At 37.2% G+C, this 25,300-nt stretch overlaps 1 protein-coding gene across 6 annotated transcripts in view; it reads left to right on the top strand.

Moving 5' to 3' along the window:
• Positions 1-19,790, top strand: part of MAP3K7CL (MAP3K7 C-terminal like) — a 45,978-nt gene extending 26,188 nt beyond the window's left edge. For all 6 annotated transcript variants that reach the window (XM_085297814.1, XM_085297813.1, XM_085297815.1 and 3 more), the window contains 3 exons: positions 933-994; positions 10,245-10,360; positions 18,712-19,790. In XM_085297814.1, the coding sequence (XP_085153940.1) occupies positions 933-994; positions 10,245-10,360; positions 18,712-18,892 (359 nt within the window). In that variant the 3' untranslated portion in view covers positions 18,893-19,790. The remainder of the gene's footprint in view (positions 1-932; positions 995-10,244; positions 10,361-18,711) is intronic.
• The last annotated feature ends 5,510 nt before the right edge of the window (positions 19,791-25,300 follow it).

The raw sequence follows: 25,300 nt of genomic DNA, 5'->3' as shown, positions 1-25,300 counted from the left end.
TTCCCTTTACCTCCCATAACCTGTAGTAAGATACATAAACAGTCATCACAATCCAATGCAAAACTGATAGTGCGAAAGTCACCGAGTAAGAAATATTGCGGTGGCCTGTTGTGACGCTACCAAGTATGATTCATATTTCTGATCTCAGTCCAGCTACTAGTGGGCAGGTGTCCACATCAGAACACTGACGTAACTGGCACACTTTGTCCCACCTTGCTGGAAGCCTATATTAAAAATAAATAAATAAATGAAAACATGATTTGACTGATCATCATGAACGAACTCACCTTATCACATAAGGAGAGTTACCTACAGGTCATAGCAAAGATATTTCTTTGCAGTATGAAGTTGTTTGTGGTGCTTTCCCATTCTAATCACGTCTATGTAGATAGGATTCTTGTTCCAGGTTTGCCAGTCTGGTTTGTACATTCTTGTGATTGCCTTTGGAGTGTGAGAGAAAGCATTTCTGTTATTGCTGTTTTAACCCTGCTAAGCCATTGTATTGTGATGGAGAAGGTATCTTTCCCTTTCATCGAAGTCGTGACCTCTTGAACAGTAAGGATGCTGTCTGTGGAAGATTTTTGAGTTCTTTGCATTGTATGAACAGCTCAAGAAGAAAGATTGTTTGAATTTACTTTTTTTTCCCCACATTATCACACGTTCCATTGCTGTAGCTAGTTTTGTTTTGCTTCCTAATCACTGCAGTACCAATTCAGGTTTATGTCTTTCCAACACTTTTTCTTATTTCCAACTCACTAGTATTTTCAAGGAGTTTGTTAGAGTATCCTACGTGTGAAAAGGTAAGCATATACAAAAGTGTTTGAAAGATCTTGATATTACGGTGGATGTATGCAATGTATGACTACATCAACAGATCATTTGAAATACCTTTTCAGTAGATACTGGCTTTCAACTTAATGTTTACTTTTTAGATGATGCTTCTCCTGAAGACTCCTTCCCTTTGACTTTTCCAGAGCTAGATCAGCAGCTGCAGGTAAACTTGTTTTGTTTAGTTAGTTAGTTTTAACTACTATTCTACTTAGTGTTGACTAGGTTTATTATATTAGAAAAATCTGGATGTTACGCTAAGATGGGATTTTCAGTGTTGCTTCTTTAAACTGTTAATGTTTCYTGAGACTTTATGTTTCCATAAAAGGAAACATTTTCCGTTCAAGAGCTGCAGAAAAATTATTTGACATTTTTAATCCAATTGCAGAGAAATATGGCTATTTTTATAGTCTCACATACATTTTTATTTTTTACAATTTCTGTGCAAAACCTAACTGGGAACATTGCCCTACAATGAACAGTTCCTGTGATTTTGGTGGGAGAAGGTATGAGCCAGGTATTACATTCTAAAACCCACAAGCTGTGTAAAGATTGATGTTATGACTTTTCTCTGAAGCAGTCCAAGAAAATGCAGAGGTATATCTTGCAGTGCCATCTTATCTCTAATCTTGCTTAACTAGGGCCAGTGTCCAGAACAGATCATAGCATCCTCAAAGTTAGTTTAGTTTATGCTGCATGTCCAGCAACCCTTATGGTTGCTCTAGCAGATGTCTGCAGACAGTGCAGGGCAAAAGAGGTGAATGCTTTTGTGACCAGGCTGATTTGTGATGCTGGAGAAGCAAGACGGAGCCCTGATACATTGCTCAGTCAGACGTCAGTCCACAGAAACTCCATGGTTCAGTGGGCATGGTGCCAGTTCTGTATCTAGGGATTATTTCCCTTTCCTCTCTGGCGGTTCTGGAGTGTTTGTTAGCCATTGAAGGTACTTCAGATCATCTGTGTCCCAGGAGCATTTAGACTTCCTCTGATATTTCAATATGCAGGCAGTTGTTTCCTGAGTGTAAACTGAGAAAGGCATTAGCAGACCATGTTGTCCAATGATGTCACCCTTCCTGTCCCCATCAACTAGTGAGACAATACGGGAGGGCTGCTGATCTAAAGGACTTTATTTTCTCTCCTGCTGCTCTCATCAAAAGGATGACTGGAGAAAGAATTGAGGAAGACAGAGACTCTTCTTGCTCTCTCTCTCAAATCCTGAGAATAGGGACAGGTTCCTTCACTGGGCATAACTAGGAAAGATTAAAGGGATGAACAGCAAATTAAGATCCGTGCTGATGGGAACGGGGTAGTATGTCTGCCTCTTCATTCTGCTGACCTTCCAGTGCAGCAAAGGACAATTGGTATTTTCTCCCTCAGCAGAAATAAATTTGAGAAAAGCAATACTGTTTTGTGGCTGAAGTGCTGAACTGAAATTCAAGAACCTGCATTTTTTTTCTCACTCTGTCAGTGACAGATTGTGTGATCTTAGAGAAGTTGCTTCATTTCTGTTTGTCTGTGCAATGAGGTTAACAATTTTTACCTTCTTTGTTAAAGAATATTGAGGTATGTGGGTGATGAGGGCTCTAAAAGAGCAAAGTATGATTATCATTACTACTATATTGGTACATAGAAACAAAATTTCCAGTGCTAGCTGTAGGTACTGTACAGGCAAAATGATATATATTTTTTAAGACATTTACAGTCCATTTCTGGAATATATAATATACTCTCTAAATGAATATTTTCATGATATATTGAAATTATTGCCCTGGAAGCATTCAAGTATGTTGGATAAATAATAGCCCTTCAGTAAAAGTTTTCTAAGTGCACACAGAGCTATTCCACTATGTACACTCTTTCGTTCTGTTAAGTACCTAACATTTTTTCAAGAGAAGTCTCAGTCTTTCCTTTACCCTCATGATCTCAAGATAGCAATAAATTCAAAGAAACAATCAAAGATTTTGATTCATATAATGTTCTTTTTATTATATTTCAGAAACTTTTATGGTAATGAGTTCAAAGGATAACTTAAGGATGTGGCTGACTCAGCCTCTCTAAAGGCAGTGTTGATGCTTCACCCTTTAGCTTTTCAAGCTTATATGTTCATTTATATTTAGATGTGTTCAATCTGAGGTAGTTATGTCAACATAAGGTTCTGAGTTGATGCTGTGGTAACAGGGCTTTGAACTGCAACAAAGTTATAATTTACCTAGTTGCATTTTCTTATTAATTAAGTTACTCTTTTTAATTGCTGTGATCCAAACTGGTAATGATGTGTCAGCTCTGTATAGCATGTGGTTGCAGTTTAGGTTAATGTAACCAACAAGGTTTGAAAAGAACTAGCTCCCATATTGCAGTAGGAATTTAACTGTAACAACATGGACTTCAGCAGGACCTGCGTAAGTATTGAATGGTGGAGTCCCTTGTCATTCCATCCATGCTTTTCTCTGTCCTAAAGTTAGCTAGTATAAAGCAGCACACATGAGGTTTCATGTAAATGTACCCTTTAATCAGCTGTGGCACAGCAGTTTGAAATGCTTGAATTTGTAAGAATGCTGGTACATAGTTTCATAATAAAAATATCACAGCTAGACCCACAAGATTTTCATCACCATGCCATAAATACAATGAAAGGCATTAGTATTTTATTTAAAGAAACAAACTATAAATGCCTGGTAGGGGGCTATATAATAATATGCACTTAGAAGAGGTAGTAACTTGCCAGCTTTCAAAGTGAAGAAGATTTTGAAACTTATAAGAATGAAGAGCTCAAATTAGCTGATCTTTGGGTTGGACTTTGAAAGATATGCAAGTTCACTGAGTGACTTGGAAAATCAGAGCCTTAGAATTTTATGCATGCAGGCAGCAGACCACAGCCTGAGTCTCAAGCAATTTGCACCTCTGTTTTGGGCTTCAAGCCCTTATCCTTCTATGTTAGGCCCTGGCAGACAACTTGGCTGTTTGAGCAGAATTACCTAGTGTTCCCACTTTCCTACCACGATCCTACCATACTTACTCCCTGCGCACTGGTATCCAATGGCAGGGCAAAGTTCACAGCAGCCTTCCTCCGTCAGGGTAGGGAAACCTGCTCTCGAAGCACTGATGCCAACTTTACAGAGTTAGAGGTAGAATTGGCTAGAGAATTTATGGAAGACTAATTGCAAATACTTAATGCTCTATAAACACTCTTGCTAGAAAACAATCCCAACAGCTGAAAGTTAGAGCTTCTTTCTGAAGAATAAAAATGATCAGTTGAGCATTCTGATCTACTACATGGATTCAGACTGAAAATGTTATCTTCTCAAATTACTTTTTGGAATGCTACATTTTCCAATATTTTTATGGGAAAATGTTCCAATGAGTAACTTGTCAGAAAATAACATCTCTAATGTAACTCAAAAGTTTTATTATTATTATTATTATTATTATTATTTAATAATAAACACTATGTAGGGTCACCTCAGAAAGAAGGCATATATATGAGAATGGAGGAGCTTAAACTTCGTACAGGAAAAGCCTGGTCTCTTCTGCAGGTTTATTGACAAAAATCGTGCAGTTCCTGAGATGCCCAAGTAAAACTAAGCTCATATTAATAGTTTTTTCTTTTGATTTCTTTTGTTTGCTGTCCTGGAGCTTTTTATTTTCCTACTGAAGAGCAACACTTTAATAAGGATAAAGCACTTGCTTTTTTGAATTTCAATGTCTTTTTTTTTTCTTCCTTTGTGTAAGCAATGAAGTCAGTAGTGCGGGGAAGATAGGCTTACTATGTTTGTCAGTTTATTATTGGGAAAAGTTAACCTTTGGCCCATGTAAAAGTTGGACTTGGCCTTGGAAGGTACCTCTTTGATTAGCTGTTTATTGAGTGGTGGCCTCTCTGACAGACATTCTACTAGTGGTTATTTGCTATATTTAGACACTAAATCAGCATCTAAGGCCTTGTTGTTTAGGTCACTGAATATAGATGAAGGTATCAAGGAATGCTCCTGTTTCAGCATTTCCTGTGATTTGCTCAGTTCCTTTCTCTCTTCTCTGTGAAACTCTTTATTCCAGCCTAAAGTTTCATCCTCAATAGAGAAGAACAGAACTCATGTACAGACACATGTGGAATCTGTAACTCTGTACCATCCCATTTCATGAAATCATGAGCTTGATAGAGGCATTTATGTCATATTTGGTACTATAAATCTTCTGAAATCAGTGGAGTTAGATGACCATAAAATTGCCACAAGAGAGAAGATGCTCCTGCCATTTATCATACCAGTTTATTAAGTCAAGGGAAAGTTCTTCATGGCTTAGTTGGAAATGTCTATACAAAAAAAGAATGAAAATATTCTATGTTATGAAAGGGACAGTTTGTTATATGTGACACATTTAGCAGAAACTGTTTACTCTAAAACTTGAGTAATGGAAATCTCACTTCTACTGACTGGTAAGACTAGACATTTTTGAATATGTATTAAATTACAAGAGAATTTCCAGAGTATCTTGGTAGTCTAGAATTAGATTTCATGTCCCATGAACTTGATAAGCCTCCTTTAATATTGCTATGATAACTATAATCTTATTTTAGGTTGTGTAAATCATGCATATTGACAGATTCAGAGCATCATACTAAGATTGGAAAAGAATGGAAGATCTCTCAGAAAAGAGATCTAAACTGCCAATTCCTTCCATCCAGCTGACTTGAAATGTTTCGAGGGAAGAGAGTTGCTTATTTTCGTAATAAGCTTCTAAACTAGAGATCTCCTAGAGATACCTGGTATTGGCTGAAGAGTTGCAGTTGCACAACAGAACCTAGTTACAATATATAGCTATCAGTTTTACTTGGTATAATTTGGTTGTTTCCATCCTGGAAGAGTACACAAGGCCATATAATAAACATGGGCTTTGTGCAAAACATTGTCAGTGAATTTTCTGGTTCTCCAGAATGATTTAGCTGGGAATAACAGAATCTACAGAAAGTGAGACATCACTCCTTAATTAGACCAGTGCTAAGATTCAGTACCTTCTAGATAAGTCCACTTGCTCAGCTGCCAAAAATGCATGACGTGGTATTTTTCTTTAAACTTTAATCTTTTCAGAAGCAAACTGTTTTTTTTTTTTTTTTTGAAAGAGCCCAGAATCAAAAAGTAAATGCAAATAACCCAAAGTACATTTAAAAAATGTTTTAGGTTTTTGAACACTCAGGTAATACTATCAACTACACAGAACTTATCAGTTAGCTGTGGACTCTTGTGGAGTCCACAGAATACTGATACTCATAGGAGAAGATGAAAAAGGGCAAGACACACTTTGTCATGTAAGTAAAATGAAAAAAAAGATGGAAAACAACTTTCTTTTAGTGTTCCCCAGTAAAGATTTTAATTAGAACAGCTCCTTCAACTTCTCTGAAAAAACAGGCCAGCCTACTCTTCTATTTCCACATTTTTTTTTATGATTCCAAATAAAAATGTAAACAAATCGTGCATATGTCTTACACAGGTGTATGTGCACTTTTGCAGTCATAGAACAGCCTGTAACAGGGGTCTCTTAGTGTCTGCTTGCTAGACTCTGTAAAAGGTTTGTCAAAGTGAGTTATTCAATAAACTACAGAGAAATTTTCCTTTGCTGAAAATTAGGAATAACAGGATAGTATCAGTGAAAACTGTAGCTTTTGTAATAGCTTTGTGAACAAAACTAGAGATGCTGCACACACTGTGTTTTGCCAGTGCAGGAAAATGAGGGTGGATGACATTGAAGCCTGAAATAAGCAGGATTAAAAGTCGCAACTGTTGCCATTAAATATAACTTTCTTTGGCAGGGGCTTTTTTGCTTATGTAGCAGGTATGCTTTTATATATATTAATTTCTGGATGGGCAAGATATGTCATGAAGTAACAAGCTGGGGCTGAACTGAGGAGAAATTAAAGCATGGTTGTTTGATTCTGACTGAAAAAAAAATACTGCAAATTGACATTTATTAATAATTGGTCGCCTGTGTAAACACCCACCAAAAAAAAGGCTTCATAGATGAAAAATACTTGTCCCGGGAATTCCATTTCTTTTTCTCTGTCAGAGGTGAGTTGCTGAAGGAATGCCATCAGCGTACCATCTGTAATACTGCATATGGCCTGGTCACAGGCATTCAAGAAAGGTGTTGAAGCTGGAATAGGGGCCAGGACAAGACAGCTAGAATAGGGAGAATGGAAACGTCACCTAGGAGGGATTAGAGGAATGTAGCTTGGTTGACCTACCAAGATGTAGGTCTGAGAATTATGTAATGCATCAAAGAGGTAAAATAGACAGGACAGAGAAGAGCCGTTTAAAGGAAGGACAGTGCTGGCACAGGAAAAACATATATGAACTTGTCCTCAGTAAAATTAAACTGGAAATTAGAAAAATGTTTCTAATCCTTGGTAAGGCTCTGGGGCAGGGGACTTAAATTGTTCTAAGGTAGGACTCAAGCCCATGAATCCCAGCGTTTGCCTGTGTTAGCAAGGGACAAGACTCAGTGGTTTTGTAGGTTCCTCCTAACTCCATTTAGATGAGTAATTGTTACCATTCTGTTATCGTTCTCTCTTCTGTGGAAGTAATACTGTAAATGTCTGCTGACTAGTTTGGGTTGCTGCTTTGGAACAAGTAAGTTTTGCCTCTGTTTCTGCATTTGTTTTTTCAGGAGTTTGTCCTGTATCTTCTGAAAATGCTTCTGTTGATGGGGACAGATTTTATCATTAATTCTTTGTACTCTTGTTTATGTTAAAAAAAAGTAGGCTGGAAGACATGACTAAAGTAATTTGTCTGTGCTTGTGTGTTAGTTTACATTTTCTGGTTGAAAATCAAAAATCTGGTTGAAAGTCAGAAAAGAACTGACTAGACTCTTTTATCTCACATTTTTCTTAGTGTTGTAGTAGAGCAATCTGTTAAATAAGGAATGCATAAGCTTGTGTTTCATGTACTAGTGGGTAAATATTACTCATGTTAACTGTAGGCACTATCTGCAAAAACCTCTGATAGAAATTTCAAGTTTTCAAGAAAGCAAATCAAAATGCTCCGTCATCCGGATCCAAAAAATGATAATCAAATTTACATTTTAAAGTTGAAATGTCATTCCACCTTAACTTTTACATGGCAAATAGGTAGCTTCTCCACAGTGATAAAAAAGTTCTCAATTTAGCACGTGATAGCATCACTCAAGATTGAAGCAAAATTGTATGAAGAGAATATTAGTAAATGACTATTTCTTGTTGTCAGTTCATTTTGAGTGAAAAACATAAAATATCAATTAAAAAATGACACTGAAGAGGAAACAATGAGAGGAAGGGGTCTGAAAGTTAGCAACTGGTTCGAAGTGGGAATTAGATACTAAGTCTCAGCATAACTAGATAATTTTTAGCTCTCTAAATATAACTTTTGAGTGGGAAGCTGGAATATAGAAACTGAATGCTGCTTTAGTTTTTAAACTGGTTTAAACCAGCTAGATTTGTAGAAAACAAGTTGGAAGCAAATGCAATTTTTTTCTCCTCCGAAGGATCACTGTTTAGGGACTTTCCCCCTGGGTACTGTTCAAAATTGTTTTATTGTGATGCATTTGTTGTTTGCTGATCTCTGGTAGATACCAGAGCTACTTTGGCTCACCCTTGCATTCTTGGATTAGAGCACTGAGACTTCTATATTCTGATCTGTTAAATTTATGCTTATTATTTGAGTGACTGTATGGATGGTGCTATTGCTCATCCCCATTGAAATGCAATTAATGTCCCCTTCCTATGAACCAGCTTCTCAAAGTAATGGACAGCTCTTTCCCTGAGGTCCTGTCTTCTCCTGAGCTCAGAACTGTGCCGTGAAGCAATTCTGACATAGCATTTTTACATTCAAAATTTGGAAAATGAGTATCTGTTTCAAAATTTCAATGAGGACTATGTACCATATACAAGTACTTGCAAAGGTCCATATAGTAATTAATTACATTTATGCGTTGAGGTATATCTGAAGAAAACTTACCCTGCCTGTTGGATTAATCTTTGTCTCTGAATATGTTTAGTGAAATTTAAACTCGTAGTTCAGCTGAAACAGAGGATTGAAAGTTCATAAACAGGAAATATCCAAGAACTTGTGCTTTTGGACTTTTTTTTTCTTTTGTCATTGGACGATTTTACTACAAATAAGAGTCAAAAGCAAGACAACAAGAAGTAAAAAAAAAGTCTACTTTTATTATGAAGGGCAATTGGATGTTCTTTAACTGGGCAGTAAAGGAACTATTTTAAGTGCTTCCTTTTGCTTCAAACAGGTGGCTCAAGCATGCTATTTGGAGTTCATTTACAGTCAATTGATTCATGGCTAATAACTTAAAAATACTGCACTTCCTGAAAGTGTTCTGGCAAAAATGTGACAGTCAAGTTTGAAGTCTGAACTAAGTCGCATTCTTTTTTTAAGGAACAAAAAAGCACTGACAATTAACCGTATTGTGTTCTCTAGATTTTAGCTGTAATTCATATGAGGAGTCCCAAGATAGACTGGTTTCTTTGACATATTTATTATTTCTAGTGTGCATTAAAAAAACTCCTCCTTTCTGCCCTAATTCAAGTTAGGGTGCTTTTGCCTTCAATCTCTCTCTCTTATCTGGATATTATTTTTAATTGCTGTCGTTATCCTACTTTTAACTCTCCTGGAAATTCAAAACACTATACAAATATAGTATTTAACTCATATCATTTCTTTTAACTGAGTATTTCAGATTGAGACATTCCTGGGATAGAACATGCCATGAAATCTTGGTTTCACCGGAGTCAGCAGTATAACTCCTGTTGAGTCCAGCAGGATCAGCATCCCATCCCCAGTCTTCCAATTCATGCCTGGTCCCATTTGGTAGTAAGCTGGGGAAAGCATTATGCCTATGAAAAAGAATAATCAATAGCTTTCCATAGCTATTGATTTCCATATTGATTATTTCCAGAGTTTTTCCTTTTCATCTTGCGGAATTAGAGAATAAGAGCTTGTTTGCATTCAAATTTACCATTCTGCTCAGTGTTGTAGTTTCTACAATGAAAACATGCTCTTGTATTTTACGTTACAGTGTAGCTATAGTCATGACCAATGCACCAACTTTATCATTTTGTAGCAGAAAAAGAAGGAGGTAAGGGAAAAATCTTTTTTTGAACAATCTTGCAGGGATACTTTAAAAAGTCAACATGAAAAGTTATGAAAATCCTAATAGCGTTTGAAGGTCTATGCATATTCTTATACAGGAAAGTGTTTTTTCCTTCTGTGAAAGGCCATCACTAGGACTATTAGGCTAGATCCTGCAGTGAGGGTTAAAGGGAATTTTTTCTAAGTAGTTGTCGCAGAATTGAAGATAAAGACTGTATCTTTCAAATATGCATTTATTCTAATATTTCATTCAAAAGCAGTATATAATTTTTTCTTCTTCTATTCATAAAGCCTCTGCCGCCTTGTCATGACTCTAAGGAATCTATGCAAGTCTACAAACAGCACTGCAAAATAGCAGAAGAGTACCATGAGGTCAAGAAAGAAATTGCTCTATTGGAAGAAAGAAAGTGAGTAACTTTACCAAACTATTTACTGTTGCATATTCCCTTCGTAAAGCCCTAGTCTGAAGTTGTGTATCTCAGATGATGTTTTCTGACCTTACTCCTCTGCCTGACAGTCACAATTAGGCCATTAGTCCTTAGCATCAACCTGGGAACTAAGGACGCTGCATTTTCATAGCTCTGGGCCCTCTGTTATCCAGCTGTTCCCTAAAACCTTCACTGACAGCTTCTAGGACGCTTGTATCTTTGTTACATAGAAATCTAGTTCAGTTGGTACAAGCCCACTTTTTAATTTTAATTTTAATTTAAGTTTAATTTTATTTTTTTTTCCAACTTAACTTTGTATATTTTAATGAAAAGTGTATGAATCCTCACTTTGGTTTAGAATACTTGACTTAATATTAGTAAACATTGTTCTATGGGGTGTGTTGCCTCTATGTACATTCACATTTCAGGTGATTGTATCCAAACTGCTTAAGCAGGTGACTTTTTTTTTGGCTGTGGCTTGTACTCATACTCCCTCTATCTTCATGTGACTCTTAAATGGCAAAGTGCACTCAGTGACTTTCAGTTCTTCCCACAAGAAACCTGACAAAGACATTCTAAGAGAGAGGGAGGAGGGTGAGCAGTGAGTGTATTTACCAGACAAGGAAGCCCAAGGAATAACAGTTACCGCTAGGTAAACTTTCTTTCTCCTTCAGATACTTTTCTGTTTTCACATTCACACTGGGGCTGACTTCAAGCAAGGTTGCCTTCCTTGAGAAAATAAAATCAACAAATTCCTCCAAATGCTGCATGATGTTTTTGTGATGGTACAGTGCATAGTGAAAGGGGGAAGGGAGCTCTTCATAGTTTCATAGCAGTCTCACTAAGGTTGACGGTGCAGTTCAGCCAGCTTTGCATCCATGGAAGCCCTCAGCTGCAGAAGCATGCTGGAGGGAGAAACTGTTGAAATGCTGTAGCCTTACAGTAAAAATAGCCAAATATCTCTGTGTGTCCGAACTACACAGGGTGAGAAGGTGAGACTTATCTTTACTGGGATTGATAGCTATAGACACAATATGGTTAGTCTTTGCCTAACATGTTTGAATTAACTTGAGGGTTTCCGATACCAAATCTCCTTCCATTGTTGGACTTTCATGGTGCTTTGTTGCTGACAGATTAGACAGATTAGTTAAAAAAAAAATATAACAAAAGAGATTGACACTAAGTTCTCCCGGTGTTCGCATTTGATGTTTTGTTAATTAAATTTGGCCAATCAAAAATAATTGGTGAATTTAAAAAGCTGAATATAGAAAATAATTAATTCAAATAATTTTCAAATGATTTGTCAAGCTGATTGTTTAAAGTAAGCTGCTTACATATGTCTTTAATAATGAAGTGACTTCACTGGGAACCATGCGTGTTTGACCTTCCTGAAAATCCAAGATGAATACAAAATATGAAATGGTGATTTAAATGCTTAACTTTATATGTATAAACCCCCAAAAGCTAACAGTAGATTATTTGTTTTTCAGAGTGTATTAATATAATTGCATTATTATTATTGACACATGCCTGAATTAGCTATGCCCATTTACAAGTAAGTTTGAGGCTCTTGAGGGCTAGACACATACATTTTTGCATCTATAAGAATGAAATTTTGACTGTATTTTTGCATATCTATGGTACTAGCCAAATTAGAAATATTTTGCTCCTTGGGAATGGCAGATACAAGCATAAAATTGTTTACTTGAGCTCAAAACTACCCTAATCAGCCTCTGAGACCAGAAGAGAGTCTCTCAGGCATGGTCATCCTGAATGAATTAAAGGGCCTCAAACTGGCATTTTTCTTGACTCCACTAGTACATGTCAACACTGGAAAAATGTGAGGAAGCTTCCACTATTACTACTTTTGCTGAATCTGTTCTGTATGTATAAAAGACTTCACTCCCAAGTAAACATATRTTAAAACAAGAGTGGCTGAATAAGAGAGCAAATTCCCGTATTTTTTTCTTATGTGCCTCCTAATTACTTATTTGTGGACTAGATATTCACATGCTTTGTAGCTGTGAAATTCCTAGACCTTAAGATGTCAGTCCAGCAGCTTTTACCACCTTCCAAGTCCCTTAATCTGAAGAAGCGGTCCTACAAGCACTGAAATTAAGGATACCTAATTTCCTACAGATTGGTGTGCTAGGATTATTCGATTTTAAGTTGAAAAAGCTGCAAGCTCCAACTGAAGATTTTTCCCTAGCTGAGAACTGTTTATGAAGTTCCTTTCCAGGTAGATTCTCCTCCTGTGTGTAGTATTTTGGGGGAGGGCTCATGATACTAGCTTTCCACCCTTTGTGGTGTCTTCCTTGTCTGTAAACATGTTTTCATAGAACCTGTCAAAACCCAGCTCTTTGAGATCTCTTCATCCTCATCAAGCTTGGCTGAAATTGGAAGGTGGATTCAACAGTTATTGGGGCACATATACCTATATACAAACATGTAAGCGTGCATGATCTGAACACAAATACCTTGCGTTTATATAAAACTGTAAAGAAAAGCAGTATGAGTGTGTTGGTGAAGGAGTCAGCAAGAAGGAAGGTTTTTATCTAATGATCAGTAACTTTTTATATAAAAATATTCTCAGCAATAACAGTTTGAAAGTTGAAGGAAGTTTATGGGTTTTCCTATGCTGAATTGAAGAGGTCAAGACTGGATCACAATGACTGGGATGACATTCATATTATATATTCCATTCTCCCATTCTCAGAACAGGAAGAGGCTTTATCTTTTAGGACATAAGTTTGATGAGATGCACAGCTTTTAACCTCAAAAGTAGTTGTAATCAAATTGAAAAGGTGGAATTGTTTGAGGCTTTCTGAAAATTGAGCAGATTAAGAACAGGTGCAGGTGTTTTGATCTTACTCTACATTTGAGTTTGACAGCATGGAGATGTGGATTCACAGTTGCCTAATAATTTGGTATCTATAATTTATTTCTTTCAAATGTTAAAAGCAATAAAATGGACATTCCTTATAATGTTTTATTCCTTATAATGTGAATAAACAGTAAGTTGTGCACTGTTCTTCAATTTACATTTTTACTAAATGCAACTAGAAGTGCTGTTGGATGATTGCCCTCACAGCTTTCTTAACTTCCTCTCAACAGACTAACTCATTTGTAGAAGTCAAATGTCAGATCCCACCTGTCAGTGTCTGCTCCTGTGAAACCTAGAGAACTGTACTCAGAAAATTGATGATGATGATGATTGTCATGATCAAAGCAGAAAAGAGATTCAGCAAATTTTTTTGATTTGATGCTTAGGAGAAAGAAATCATTTTAAGTTAACCTGACATAAATGTTCTTAAGGGTTTTGGAGCTTTTTATTAAAACAAAAAATGGAATAATATTCATTCTGCTTCAAACAAAATGTTTTTTTTTTCCGAACTTCAGGGTTCATATATAAAAGTAAGCTTTTACACATGTATTATATACATGTAAGTATATTTTAAAGAAGGCATGTTTAAGAAATAGAAAGTTGAATAACATTGTTTAAAAAGTCAAAACTTATTTACTCTTTCAAAACTTTTAAAAGGTTTTAAATTTTGCTTAGTTTGACTTGTCTCTCATTATAGTGTAAGAATTATGTATGGCTGAAGTATGGAAAAGTAGTGGTGTAAAATGACGTGGGTAGCTTTACTTCAGCGCAAGAAGAGGAACTTATTTGCCCCTTTCTCTTGTATACAGTGAAGATGGCAAGAGAATGTATTAGGCTAGGAGTGGGAGAGAAGACAACTGTTTCCCAGGAAAATAGAAGATAGTAAATGTGAAATAAAATCTTAGGGCAAAGGAAATGAGAAGGCAAAAAAAGATGTTGCTCAGGAAAAAGACAAAAACAAGGAAGATTTTGAAAGTATTTAAAAGAAAACTGGTCATATTTTTTTTGCTAATATAAATGATCATAGCTGTATTTGCTTACTTCACTCAAACTCTGCCCATTTATGCCAACAAAATGTAGAGCGAGGGACAAAATCAGTCTGGAATGGGAGACATGATAGAAAAGAAAGAAAAGGGTGTGGAAGTCAGAACACACCACATTTAGGTCACAGAATGTAATTTAATTTATGTTCCAGAAACACACATGTATTTCCATAACAGATGTTTTTGAGTATCTAAGTTTGGGTGAAAGGGATGGGATGGCTGGTTATTTTGAGCACTTGTTATATTGCTATTACTAGATAATGACCCTGGATTATGTAGTTAAATATTAGAGTTGCCATGGTTGCTAGCTATATCTTATATTCTTAGCTCTGGATGGTTTTCTCTTTTTCCTCTCCCAGACAATTCTAATATAACTCTCCAGAAAATATAATTTGACCACCACCTGATTTAGGATCACTCCTTTTCTTTGGCATGGATTTGATTTATTTTCCTTCCTTTACACATTACCATTGACATGCTGTGAAGATGTCTGCTTAATTTTGTGGTGCTGTTCCGTATGCTTTAGCACACTTTGATGATCCTAGGAGCATTTCCAAGGTTCCAAGGTCCCAAGTCCAAGTGGTTCCTCCAGGCACACTGTGTCTAGACTGTCTCTCCCGAAACTATTGAGGCAAGTAGTCTTCAGACTTTCAAGTACTTCAGAAAAAAAGAATAGTATAAACCATAAAGACAACAACCTTTTATCTTACTAATATTTCCCTTCTAGACCTGATTTTTCATCAATTTACACATATCCAAATACCCATTACCTGCCAAATCAGTGGAAATTAAAACTTTTCCAATTGCCCTATTACATTGATGAATACTTTCATGTGCTGTCATCTGAGAAATGTCCTTACATTAAAACTGTCATCTACATTAAAACAGGCTATCCCATTGTTTCAAAAGTTAGTTCCTAGACTCTGTACATGCAAAGGCAGTCTTCGCAGGCAGCAGCTAGCTCACTGGGGTCTCCTGATTCCTTCTGATGTGAAAGCTGTGCCAAAYACAGAACGAGGTGGCACTGCCATGAGAAGGTACAACCCCATGTCACCTGGGAAGAACTGTATAGTACGACAGATGCAGGATCCTGAACACCTTGTCCACAACTGGGGAAAGACAAGTCTGCCTCTTTATGCTGGGGAAGTTGTTTTCCTTGAGTCTATTCTATCTCCAAATATGCTTACCTCTGAAAACTCTTATCTGCTCCATTTGCTAGAGATGTGCTAGCAGGAATAACTTCTCTTGGTATTTATTCATTGAGTATATTACTGTAAGGTTGCTCTGTGTTCCACATAAGTAGTCATTAAGGCTAGGACAAGATAAATAATTGCAGTAAGACCATTCTAGCATTTTTTTTCTGCTCTTGTGGTTTTTGGTTTATGATGCAAATCACACTGGTCTTCCCTTCTCACCCCAACACCTCCCTGAAAAAAGAACACTAAAAGTGTATGTTACAGCTTTGTCTCAAAGCTTAAAGTATCTCAGCACAAAGTAGAAAATACTTTGTGAATGCTGTTAATGTTTAAACACAGGGTAACCATTAACAGAAAACACAGATTACACAATGCTAGATCCATTTATTAAGCATTCATAACAAAGGCTAGATGGTGCAAGAGCTTAGTGTGGTGTTCTTTAACCTCTGAAAGCTAGTTCAAATCCTGGATTAGATCAGAAGCAAATGTTAGTTAGTGTCCTCATCCTTTTGTGAGCTTCGTAAACCACACCATTCATAACATTTAGCAATTCCCTGGTACTCTAAAATTAGATCTATGTGGCAGGCTGGCAGTATTTGCTTGAAACATCACCCTACCCTGTAAACAGGTGTTGATTCTGATGGGAAGGGAATAAGTAGGTTCTGCTGACTCAGAAGTGGGCAATTTTACTACCTCAGTGCAAGGAAGCTGCTTTCTGGGAGAGAGATTCCAGATCATGAGCTACAGAAACAAGTATACATTGATCTTAACCCATTTTTATTTTAATAGGAAGGCTAAATCCCAGGGAAAAATCCTGTGCTACATGAGTTTTACTGGAAAGCAGCATGAAAGCCATACTTGCTTACAGCCTCCTCTTATCAAATCAGGATTGACATTCATTAATGGAGCGATTTGATTTTGCACACTGCCTGCCAGTGGCAGTCTTGGCTCAAGTCCAGCAAAAGCAGTGAGCACGTTCTTTCACATGTACTAAAAGTTTGCACGGAAAAGGTTTTACCTGCTGATTACTTATTAGTGTGTTCACTGCACCTCCCTTTAAGAACTTGATAAGCATAAGAAAAGTAAGGAGGAATGATTCTGAATGAATTTTTGGGGTACACTTCTGAGTGAACAGTCTATAGTTTGAAAAAGTTTCATCCATTACTCCAGCACTGCACAAACAGAATAGTTGCAAAGAAATACTACTGTAGCTCGTGTTTGGTCTCAAGAAACAAAAATCGTCCAGGGGAAACTCCAAGTGATTGAAGCGATTAAAGCTAGAAAATAAAATCTGATTGTTCTTAGATGCATTTCTTACTCCCTAAAATATACTTCCAGTTACACGTTTGTGATCTATAGTGCCATTAAATGCCATTAATAGGAGCTGGAATATTGAACTTCCTAGCCAGATCATTTCATCTTGGCCAATTTGAAAAACGGTCGGTCTAGCAAGGACTAACCAAAGAGAAATAAACCTGTTAATGGCTTGTTCCTTTTACATATTTTACGAGTATACTATGCCAAATGTTAATGGAGTTTGACTGAACAAAAATATAGCCTTAATATTTTCTCTTGAAAAGTTGCTTAAGCGTACCTGGTGAATACATCGTATTCCTGATTAAAGGGAAGAGAAGAGGTCTTTGTTACCACCTAATGAAGTGGTATAAAAAAAAGCTGGCATATCTAGCTACGGGAGGACATCTGTATACTTCAACTCTTGGTTGATTTAAAATTGCTGTAATGGCCTCTACTCTCCCTAGCTGTCTTGGTATGGGAGACAGTTGAGCGAAAGGAGTGTTCCAAGGTCTCTTCTAACATGCGACTCCTTGAGCTGCAGCAAGTGTTGCTGTAAACAATCAGCTAAGCCATGAGCAAACTGTGCTATCGCTGAAAGCTACAATAAACAGAGCGAGATTAAACTGATCCTGAAAGAAGGCCAGACTGAAGAACTCTTTTCAAAACCCTTATTTCCTTATGCAAATGTTGGAAAGTTAGCATTTTATGAATACTTCATGGCCTGCAGAGATAGAATTACTACTCTGTAAGAATTTCCAGTCCGAAGGCACTGGTCTAGCTTGACAGGAGGGCTGGCCAGTAAGAACAGCCTGTTAGAGCCCGTGGAAAAAGCTATCCACTTTGAAGACATTACATCTTCCCACTGATGATCTACAAGCATTGTTTTGGCAGGACTGGGAAATAAAGTCACAGGGCTATGAACAGCTAAAGATTAACTAATATCTCAGAGATAGGATGATCAAAAGAGCTAAGAATCTTTTAAAAGAGTTTTCCTGTAGCAGGGGTGAAGAAATGGCTCAAGTTAGAGGGAATAAAAAGCACAGGCCAGGCTAATCTGCTGGCTAACTAAGTGGAGAGTGATTAGATACGCAATGAGTTACTCATGCATTCAGTGTGTTCTGTTGTTTTAAGACCTCTTTTATCGTAACTTCTGCTGAGGTAATTTCAGTTGATGCTGTATAGGAGACTGCAGCTTCTGGTCAGCTGTGGGAATACAGGGAACTGTGTGACTCCATCCTAGAAGAAGCAACCGCTTGACTCCTCAAGCGTCTGCTCTTAAAAAGACCAGGAGGGGTCAGGTTTGCAGTTCAATAACTCTGCTCCTCAGCAGTAGAACCAAGGTCTGCATGTGTATAAAAACAGTATAGAAATAATATATGAAGCCCAGATYCATGTGCCTACTATCTGTTCACTCGGAACATTTTTCTTCATGGCAGAGAAAAGGAAACCAGRTATATTTCACAGATGTTGCTGATAAAGCCAGCCAACCAACCAAAAAAAAAAAAGCTCTGCTGCTCACCCTGCTCATCTTCAAATATGTAAATATGTTTTATATTCAGAGAAAAATACATTTTTATTCTTCTTATGAATGAAGCAAAATATTAGCATGCAGTCTCTAGGGATTTGATTCTGCCCAGTGTACTGCATGTTCAAATCTAATTGAGATTAAAGCTATTTGAAGGTCCTCAGCATTTTGCAGGTTTGGTCACTGAAGAACAAACATATCAGAGATTTTGACAGGTTAATATTTCAAGGGAAAGAAAGACTCTAACCAAAGAGTTTTCTAGGCCTCTGTTGCACAACAGCTCAGGTAATACCATATTAACAACTTATATAGTCTGGCTTTAACATAGCACCTAATAAATTTTTGTATACTTCACTTTTTAACCTTTGTTTTTTCATAATCATCAGAAAGGAGCTGATTGCCAGACTGGAACAAGTGGAAAAAGAAAGCATGGATGCTGCTCGGCTGGCTAAGGAGTATGCAGAACTGACAGAGGAGAATCGAACACTGAAGCTGGCCCAGACACAGTGTGTAGAACAACTGGAAAAGCTCAGAATACAGTATCAAAAAAGACAGGGATCCTCATAACTCTCAAGTAGCTTATATGAGGCAGTATAATACAGGATTGTTCCTCTACTGGAAAGAGATTTTAAAATAAAGGTCTGTTTAATATGTTATAATACTTTACTACAGATACAGAGTATGTAGAAGTCTATATTTGATTTAATGTTTGCCAGCCAGTAGCTTAATATAATGGATATTTCATCCATTATATAATGGATATTTTATTTCAAGTAACATAATTGAAGTTAATCTATCCCCATTATATGTTCTAGTAGATCAGATTTCTTTTCTAAACATATTTCTTCCAATTTAAGAAGATATGGACACACTAGAAAATGATATAAATAGTCTCTGTGTTGGGAATCTGGACCATACTAAGGCATACAGCAGGGACGATGTTAATATATGGAATACATGTATGTTAATTTTAGTTTGGTGAAGATTTTTTTAATTATTTTCCTCATACCTAAAGTGTTTGGGAGTTATCTTAAAATGGATCTCATGTATAAAACCTGTGTTTTATGAGCCCATATCTCCTTTACAGTGCTGTATAAAATTCAAGAAATTGCTCATTAAAAATTAATTAGTTAGCACAATTAGTTTCTATCAACTGAGTGTATTGCCAGGAATAATTTGCAAGTTATAAATTTGAAAGGAAACAGATAAGATCAAGTTTTCTTTCCTCAAGCATAAAGATAGCTTGTGAGTCTTTTTTTTTCACTTCTTGGCATGCCAGAAATGAAAAAATAATATATAAGCACTATTGTCATAGTTTCAACTGAGAATATGTCAGTAAAAGTACCATAAKGATATTTTGTTCCTATTTTCTGGGCTGTTTTGAAACATAAGTGCCTGTAAGTAGGGACAGGAATTCTGTTACATACAAATAACCTGAAATTAAAGTATTTGTTTTCTTGCTCTATTTATCCCTTTATTTTCCTAGATCAATTGAAAATTCTTTGTTATAATTCCATTTCTATTCATACAATATTTTTTTCATTAAAAGCAGATATAGAAAAGCCATTTTATGTTCTGAACGTTCTTAAACCACCCTGTATTTTTAACTCTGCTTGACAGACGCAGCCTGTTACACTTTTGTGAGGCTGGAATTCAATACAAGCTTGATGTGTCACTAGTACTAAAATGTGTCTTAATAATTGAAAACTATGAAGTTACGATTTCCACAGGAACTTTAGCTTTGATTACTATCACTAGTCTGTTATCAAAATGAGATTTTAGGTTAATCAGAACAATTCCCAGGGAAGTGCTTTGACACCAAAATATTCCCCAGTAATTTTGGCAGCAAAGGAGACAAAAAAAAAATACAAGCTGCCTCTTCGTTTCTCTTTGTTGGCTGCCTACATTGCACCCAGCAGCACAGGAGTGAGAACAAGCTCCATGTTACTAGTAGTAGCTGAGGCAGCAGGAGAAGAGTACAAGGAGGTAGTGGAGGAGTCCAGCCTCGTCTCCGCTTCTCCTGAGCCGCCGGGGCAGCATCGCGCCCCTCTCTGCTCGTTCCATGGCCAGTGCAGAGACACAAAGGGTAATCACTGCTACAGGGCACGTGCTTTCTCCTGGGATGCCTGGGCAGTAAAACCCAGTATTCCTTTTTCCAGAGCACACTTTATCTGAGGGCCCATTATATCTTGTGGAAGTCGAAGATGAAAAGCAGAATGGATAAAAAAAGAGAACAACATGTGGGATGTTCGCACATGAGAATGCTGGAAAAGCCTTGATCTCAGTTTTGGGCTGACGGCAAACATACTATGTACAGTCTTCTTGGTTTCATTTTTAGCACAGGACATGGCAGAATTTGGGATGTATTCTTTATTTCTTTATTTATATGTTTCAAAAACAGGACTATCACTTTCAAAATGAATGGATGGATTTAGTCACAGAATTTCTATCTAGCTTTGAAAACATCAGCTAGTCTATTTGGTACTGATTTTAGATGTGGACTTCCACAGAGGTCAAAAACTTAAACTACTTAGAACTCCATTGAAATGTATTAGCACAAATTCACTCGAATACCCCAATTCGTCATAAAAGAATTTTAAACCTAGTGAAAGCTGCACAAAATAAGTACAAATCTTTCATTATCTGACTGGCTGTGTATGGAAATGGGCCAGAGAGCAGAACTTTGCCCACCTTTAAATTTTCTATTTAAATACAACCATTATGTTTTGTATGTCAAAATAGTCTCAGATCATACTTTCTGAGAAAAGTTTCAGGGAGAGCCGCATTCCTGAATTCCTGAAAAATAGGCCTCATTTGTGACACTTGGTGGCTTGAAAGAAGCCAGGGAATATGAGTCTTCTAACTTATAGATATTAATCACTATGGAAGTCTTTGGGAAACATTTTTTACAGGTGCACAGACACCAAATTCTTGGTGTGGTCCAGTTACCACCCAGGATAAATATGGAACTCTTTAAATATCCCAAGCTAACTGAATTCACAGATCTGTATTTAATCTGGTCTTTAATTATTTGCAATCAATTTTTTCCTCCTATTTTTAGTTCTGGTCCAAAGTCAAAAATAGCTGTTTTGTATTAACATATTTGCATGCCAGCATAGATGCTCATGTGTCCAAGAATAGTGACTCAGAGAGRTTGCATCACAGTCCAAATGAGTAAAACTAAAATAGAAGTACCTGTGAAGAAAAATTAAAGTGTATCATGAAAACAAAGAAAGAAAAATTAAGGGGGAGATGTTACTCAAAGAGAAGAGGGGTAGAGGAGTGAAATTTTCCAAAAACATTCATAGACAAGTGAAATTAAAATGCAGAAAAGTCAAGATAACCCAAAAGGTCACTCAAATTTTGCAAAGAATAAAAATGGCTAGAATAGCATTCTAAGRGGTAAAAATTATATCTATCATTCATCTTTTGTTTTTTTAATGTTAATTAAAGTGTAATGATGATAAATGTTTTTGTAGTCAATGACCTCTGATTTTGACATGCTAAATTCTTCTCTAGATATTACTTTAAAATGCATAGCTCTGTTGGCTCAGTAATTGAAATTAYGTTTTTCTAAGAAAAGATTTACTTATTGTTACACTTATGCAATACTTTCTGAATAGCTAACATGATTTGTGCCCTTCTGTTATTCAAGGTGAGACCTTGAATTGTTCTGCTTGCTAGGTCCACTTTAAGTGTAGCCCTGTAGAAAAGTGTTTTATGCAATTATTTCCAGGATGTTTTTATGCTGTATTTCATCCAAGAACTTAGAAGCCAATTTCAACTTCTGAGTTCAACCCCCAGTGACACATTCAGTTTTATAACTTCTCACCACAGCCTGTAATGACTGCAATTGTATTCAGCAAAACAGCAGAGCTATCTGCAACTTTTGGTCACATTTTACCAATGGTCAGAATGCAAGGAAAGACGAGTGAAAGGCTCAGCTAACAAAAGTGGTTTATAAATGCGTAAAACTACATAGGCACAGTCTGTTAGAGGCAGTTTGTTTCTTCGTAATTCTCCAGTTATTCAGGATAACAAAAATAAATGTGTCATTACAATGACAAACATTGCCTCAGATCGCTTAAGAAAACAGTCAGTGAAGTACATGGGTTTAAAAAAACAAAACCTGTGCTTTCCATTTCCCATTATTACTTACTGACTTCCTTCCATCATAACAAATGCTGAACAAGCTTATTTTTAAGTATTCCAGTTAGCAAGGATATGACTCATGCAGTCTTGGAACTGGCAAATTCCTGGGTGATTTTACATTTGAAAAATCTTGAAAATAAGGATCCAAAGGTATTTTTTTCTTTGTTTGTTTCTTTGTTTGTTTTGTTAATGTTTGCCTTTCCAGGATTATCCTTATTCTGGCTGGTTTTGAGAATTAACGGTCTTTGGAAATGTCCTACCCCCTGATTGCTTTATTGCCATATAGGCCTTCATGAGCACTCTAAGTTGTTCACGATGGTTAGAAATGCAAAAGGGTAAGACGCACGAATGTTTTCAAGCTTCCTTTAGACTATCTGGTTGGGGAGCTCTGGCACGTGTCCGTTTGCTTCTAGAACTCCAGTTCCAGGACCCCGTTGAGAAAGGAGCTAATCTGACCTGGTCTGTAATTACAGAGTCACGTGGTATTTTCCCACAAACATTTCTTTGCTTGTTCGGTGCACAAGATAGACCTATCTAAAGGGGCAGGGGAGGCTGCTGTCCAAAGGGGCCCTGCCACTGTTGTCTTGGAGGGTGCATAGGCTGCAGTGATCAAGGAAGGGGATTGCAGGAAAAAAAAAATGAGCAGTTCAGGCAGTGAGACAGGCAGAGGATCACCAGCCCCAGCCAGCAGGACTGCGTGGAAAACTGACTGAACCTGGGTAGGGGCATCACTTCCCTTCCCCTTGCATATACTTCCACATACACACGTGAACACCCACAGTCTTGGGGGTCTTTGCCTTCCCGTTAGAGCTTTCTTGTCCAAATACATATAGAAGAGGGGGGAAACGCCAAATTGTCCCTGAGCTCTGATTTCCAAAGGCAGTAAGCATTACACTTAAGTCTGTAAAAGTTGTACTTTTAGCCTTCAACTGCTCTGTGTGTTAAATGCCCCAGGGGAAAAGATACATAAACAAGCAAAGTATCACAGACGGTGCATCCAGTGTGAATGGCCATTTTGCACTTTAATCTCTGTGTGCTTCAGTTCCATTTAAAAGGAGGGGCTAGGAGGACAAATGAGAATAATAATTTATCTCACAAGGTACTATGTAGGGAAAGTAATGTGAAACATCCATGGATAAAACAGTGAAAACATCCTTAGAAAGCGCATGGTGAAACTACTAATTGTCTACCTGACAGGGCTAGAAGGTGCGCAGTCATGAAGGTCCAGGGCTACGTACTGAGCAAGGAGGACAATGCAGACTGTTGGAGTCATCCCTCCCTGAGTGTGTCTGGGCCTCTCTGGRAAAAGAACAGGCAATGGGATTGTACGGTTTTTACCATAGTTCGCACTAAGGTGGGGAGGGAATCAAGCTAAAATTGAATGGGTAGCCTCAATCTTATTCTTTTCTCATCTGAGCCCGTGATTTTGCAGTCTTAAACTTCAAATTATTGAGATGATGCATAAATGCATACCAAAACTGCAACACTGATATTTTAAAGAAGAGAATTATTTTATAATAATGAAAAAAAATCAACCTTGTCTGGAACAATGGCAATCACCTATAGGTTCTTTATTCTTTTTTAAAAGGAATGTCATGGTTATATTCACTGTGTTAGGCATATTTATTACACARTTGAATGAAAGATGCCAATCATTCACAAAATACTGTTCAGGTTGACCCAGCGTTTCTAGGCTGAGTGGTTTAAACTGTACAAAGCACAAGATTTAGCGTGTGAGTCACTCAGCACTTCTACACACCACTCATCAGTTCCCCTTCTGAACCTCAGTTCCTTTAATTCCCCCTGACCACAAGCCACGTATCYCATCCCCCCTCACCCCCCCACTCCTGAGTAAGCAGCATCAGTCTGGAACTCAGATCCAGTTGACCGGTTATGTCATGACGTGATCTGATGATGGCTGTGTGCTTGACARGGTTGCCAAAAGTTACGATTGCACAAGGCGCTGGGATTTGGGATGGGTGTATGGCAGCAAGGTATTCTGCCAGCGTGCAGGGCATGGTTGTGAAATACCGTCTGTTTCTTTGAATAGCTCGGGGAAATATGTGAGCAGGTGGTCTGTGGATTTAGTGACTTGTCTGAATTTTATATTCCATTTTAATACAGAAATTAGGGAAATGAAATGAGGATGTGTGTGCTGATGTAACAAATGTATGGCCAGATGCGAGACTGTCCCTTGGGTGCTGAGAATGAGTATAGCGATATGAGAACTGTAAGTGATGGAAAGGAAGTAGTTACAGCTAAGAAGAGGAACCAGGGAGTGGGCTGTATGCCTTAGCTGCTTGCTTTCTTGCTTTTTATGACTTGCATCAGTGGGATGCATAGACTGCTATTCTATATCCTTAACTCAAAATTTAAAAACTCTTGTATAGACATTTTCCAGGACTTTTTCAAGCCTAGTCTTGAAACAAACAGTTTATACTGGAACATTTATTTCTTTTAAGGGTATGTTTTTGTTTAACATGCCTAAGGTCATCAAAGCCGTACTCTGATAAAGATGCCCATAGCGTTGTAGATCATCTCATATGAAAAGAGGAATTACTAGTACCAGTCCATGGCTATTTTCTGAGCATATCTGGCAGATGCATCTATGCCAGTTGCTCTATTTGCATTAAAAATAAATAAATCACTAATTCATTAATAGCCTATATACAGTAAAAACTTAACTGAAGGTAGAGCGCTTTTGTACTGAAATAAATGCATCCCCCCTAATGGGCTCTTACTTCTTTCATTGTACAGATACAGTTTAGTGCTTATATTATCTAGGTCATATTAACATCAACAGCGACTCACATGAGGAACTAC

The sequence above is a fragment of the Rhea americana genome, unplaced genomic scaffold (genome assembly GCF_003343005.1).
Source record: "Rhea americana isolate MKP2758 unplaced genomic scaffold, rheAme1 scaffold_130, whole genome shotgun sequence".
In the NCBI taxonomy this organism is placed as follows: domain Eukaryota; kingdom Metazoa; phylum Chordata; class Aves; order Rheiformes; family Rheidae; genus Rhea; species Rhea americana.
Note: the sequence above shows the minus strand (reverse complement) of the source record. Positions and strands in the feature narration are given on the sequence as shown.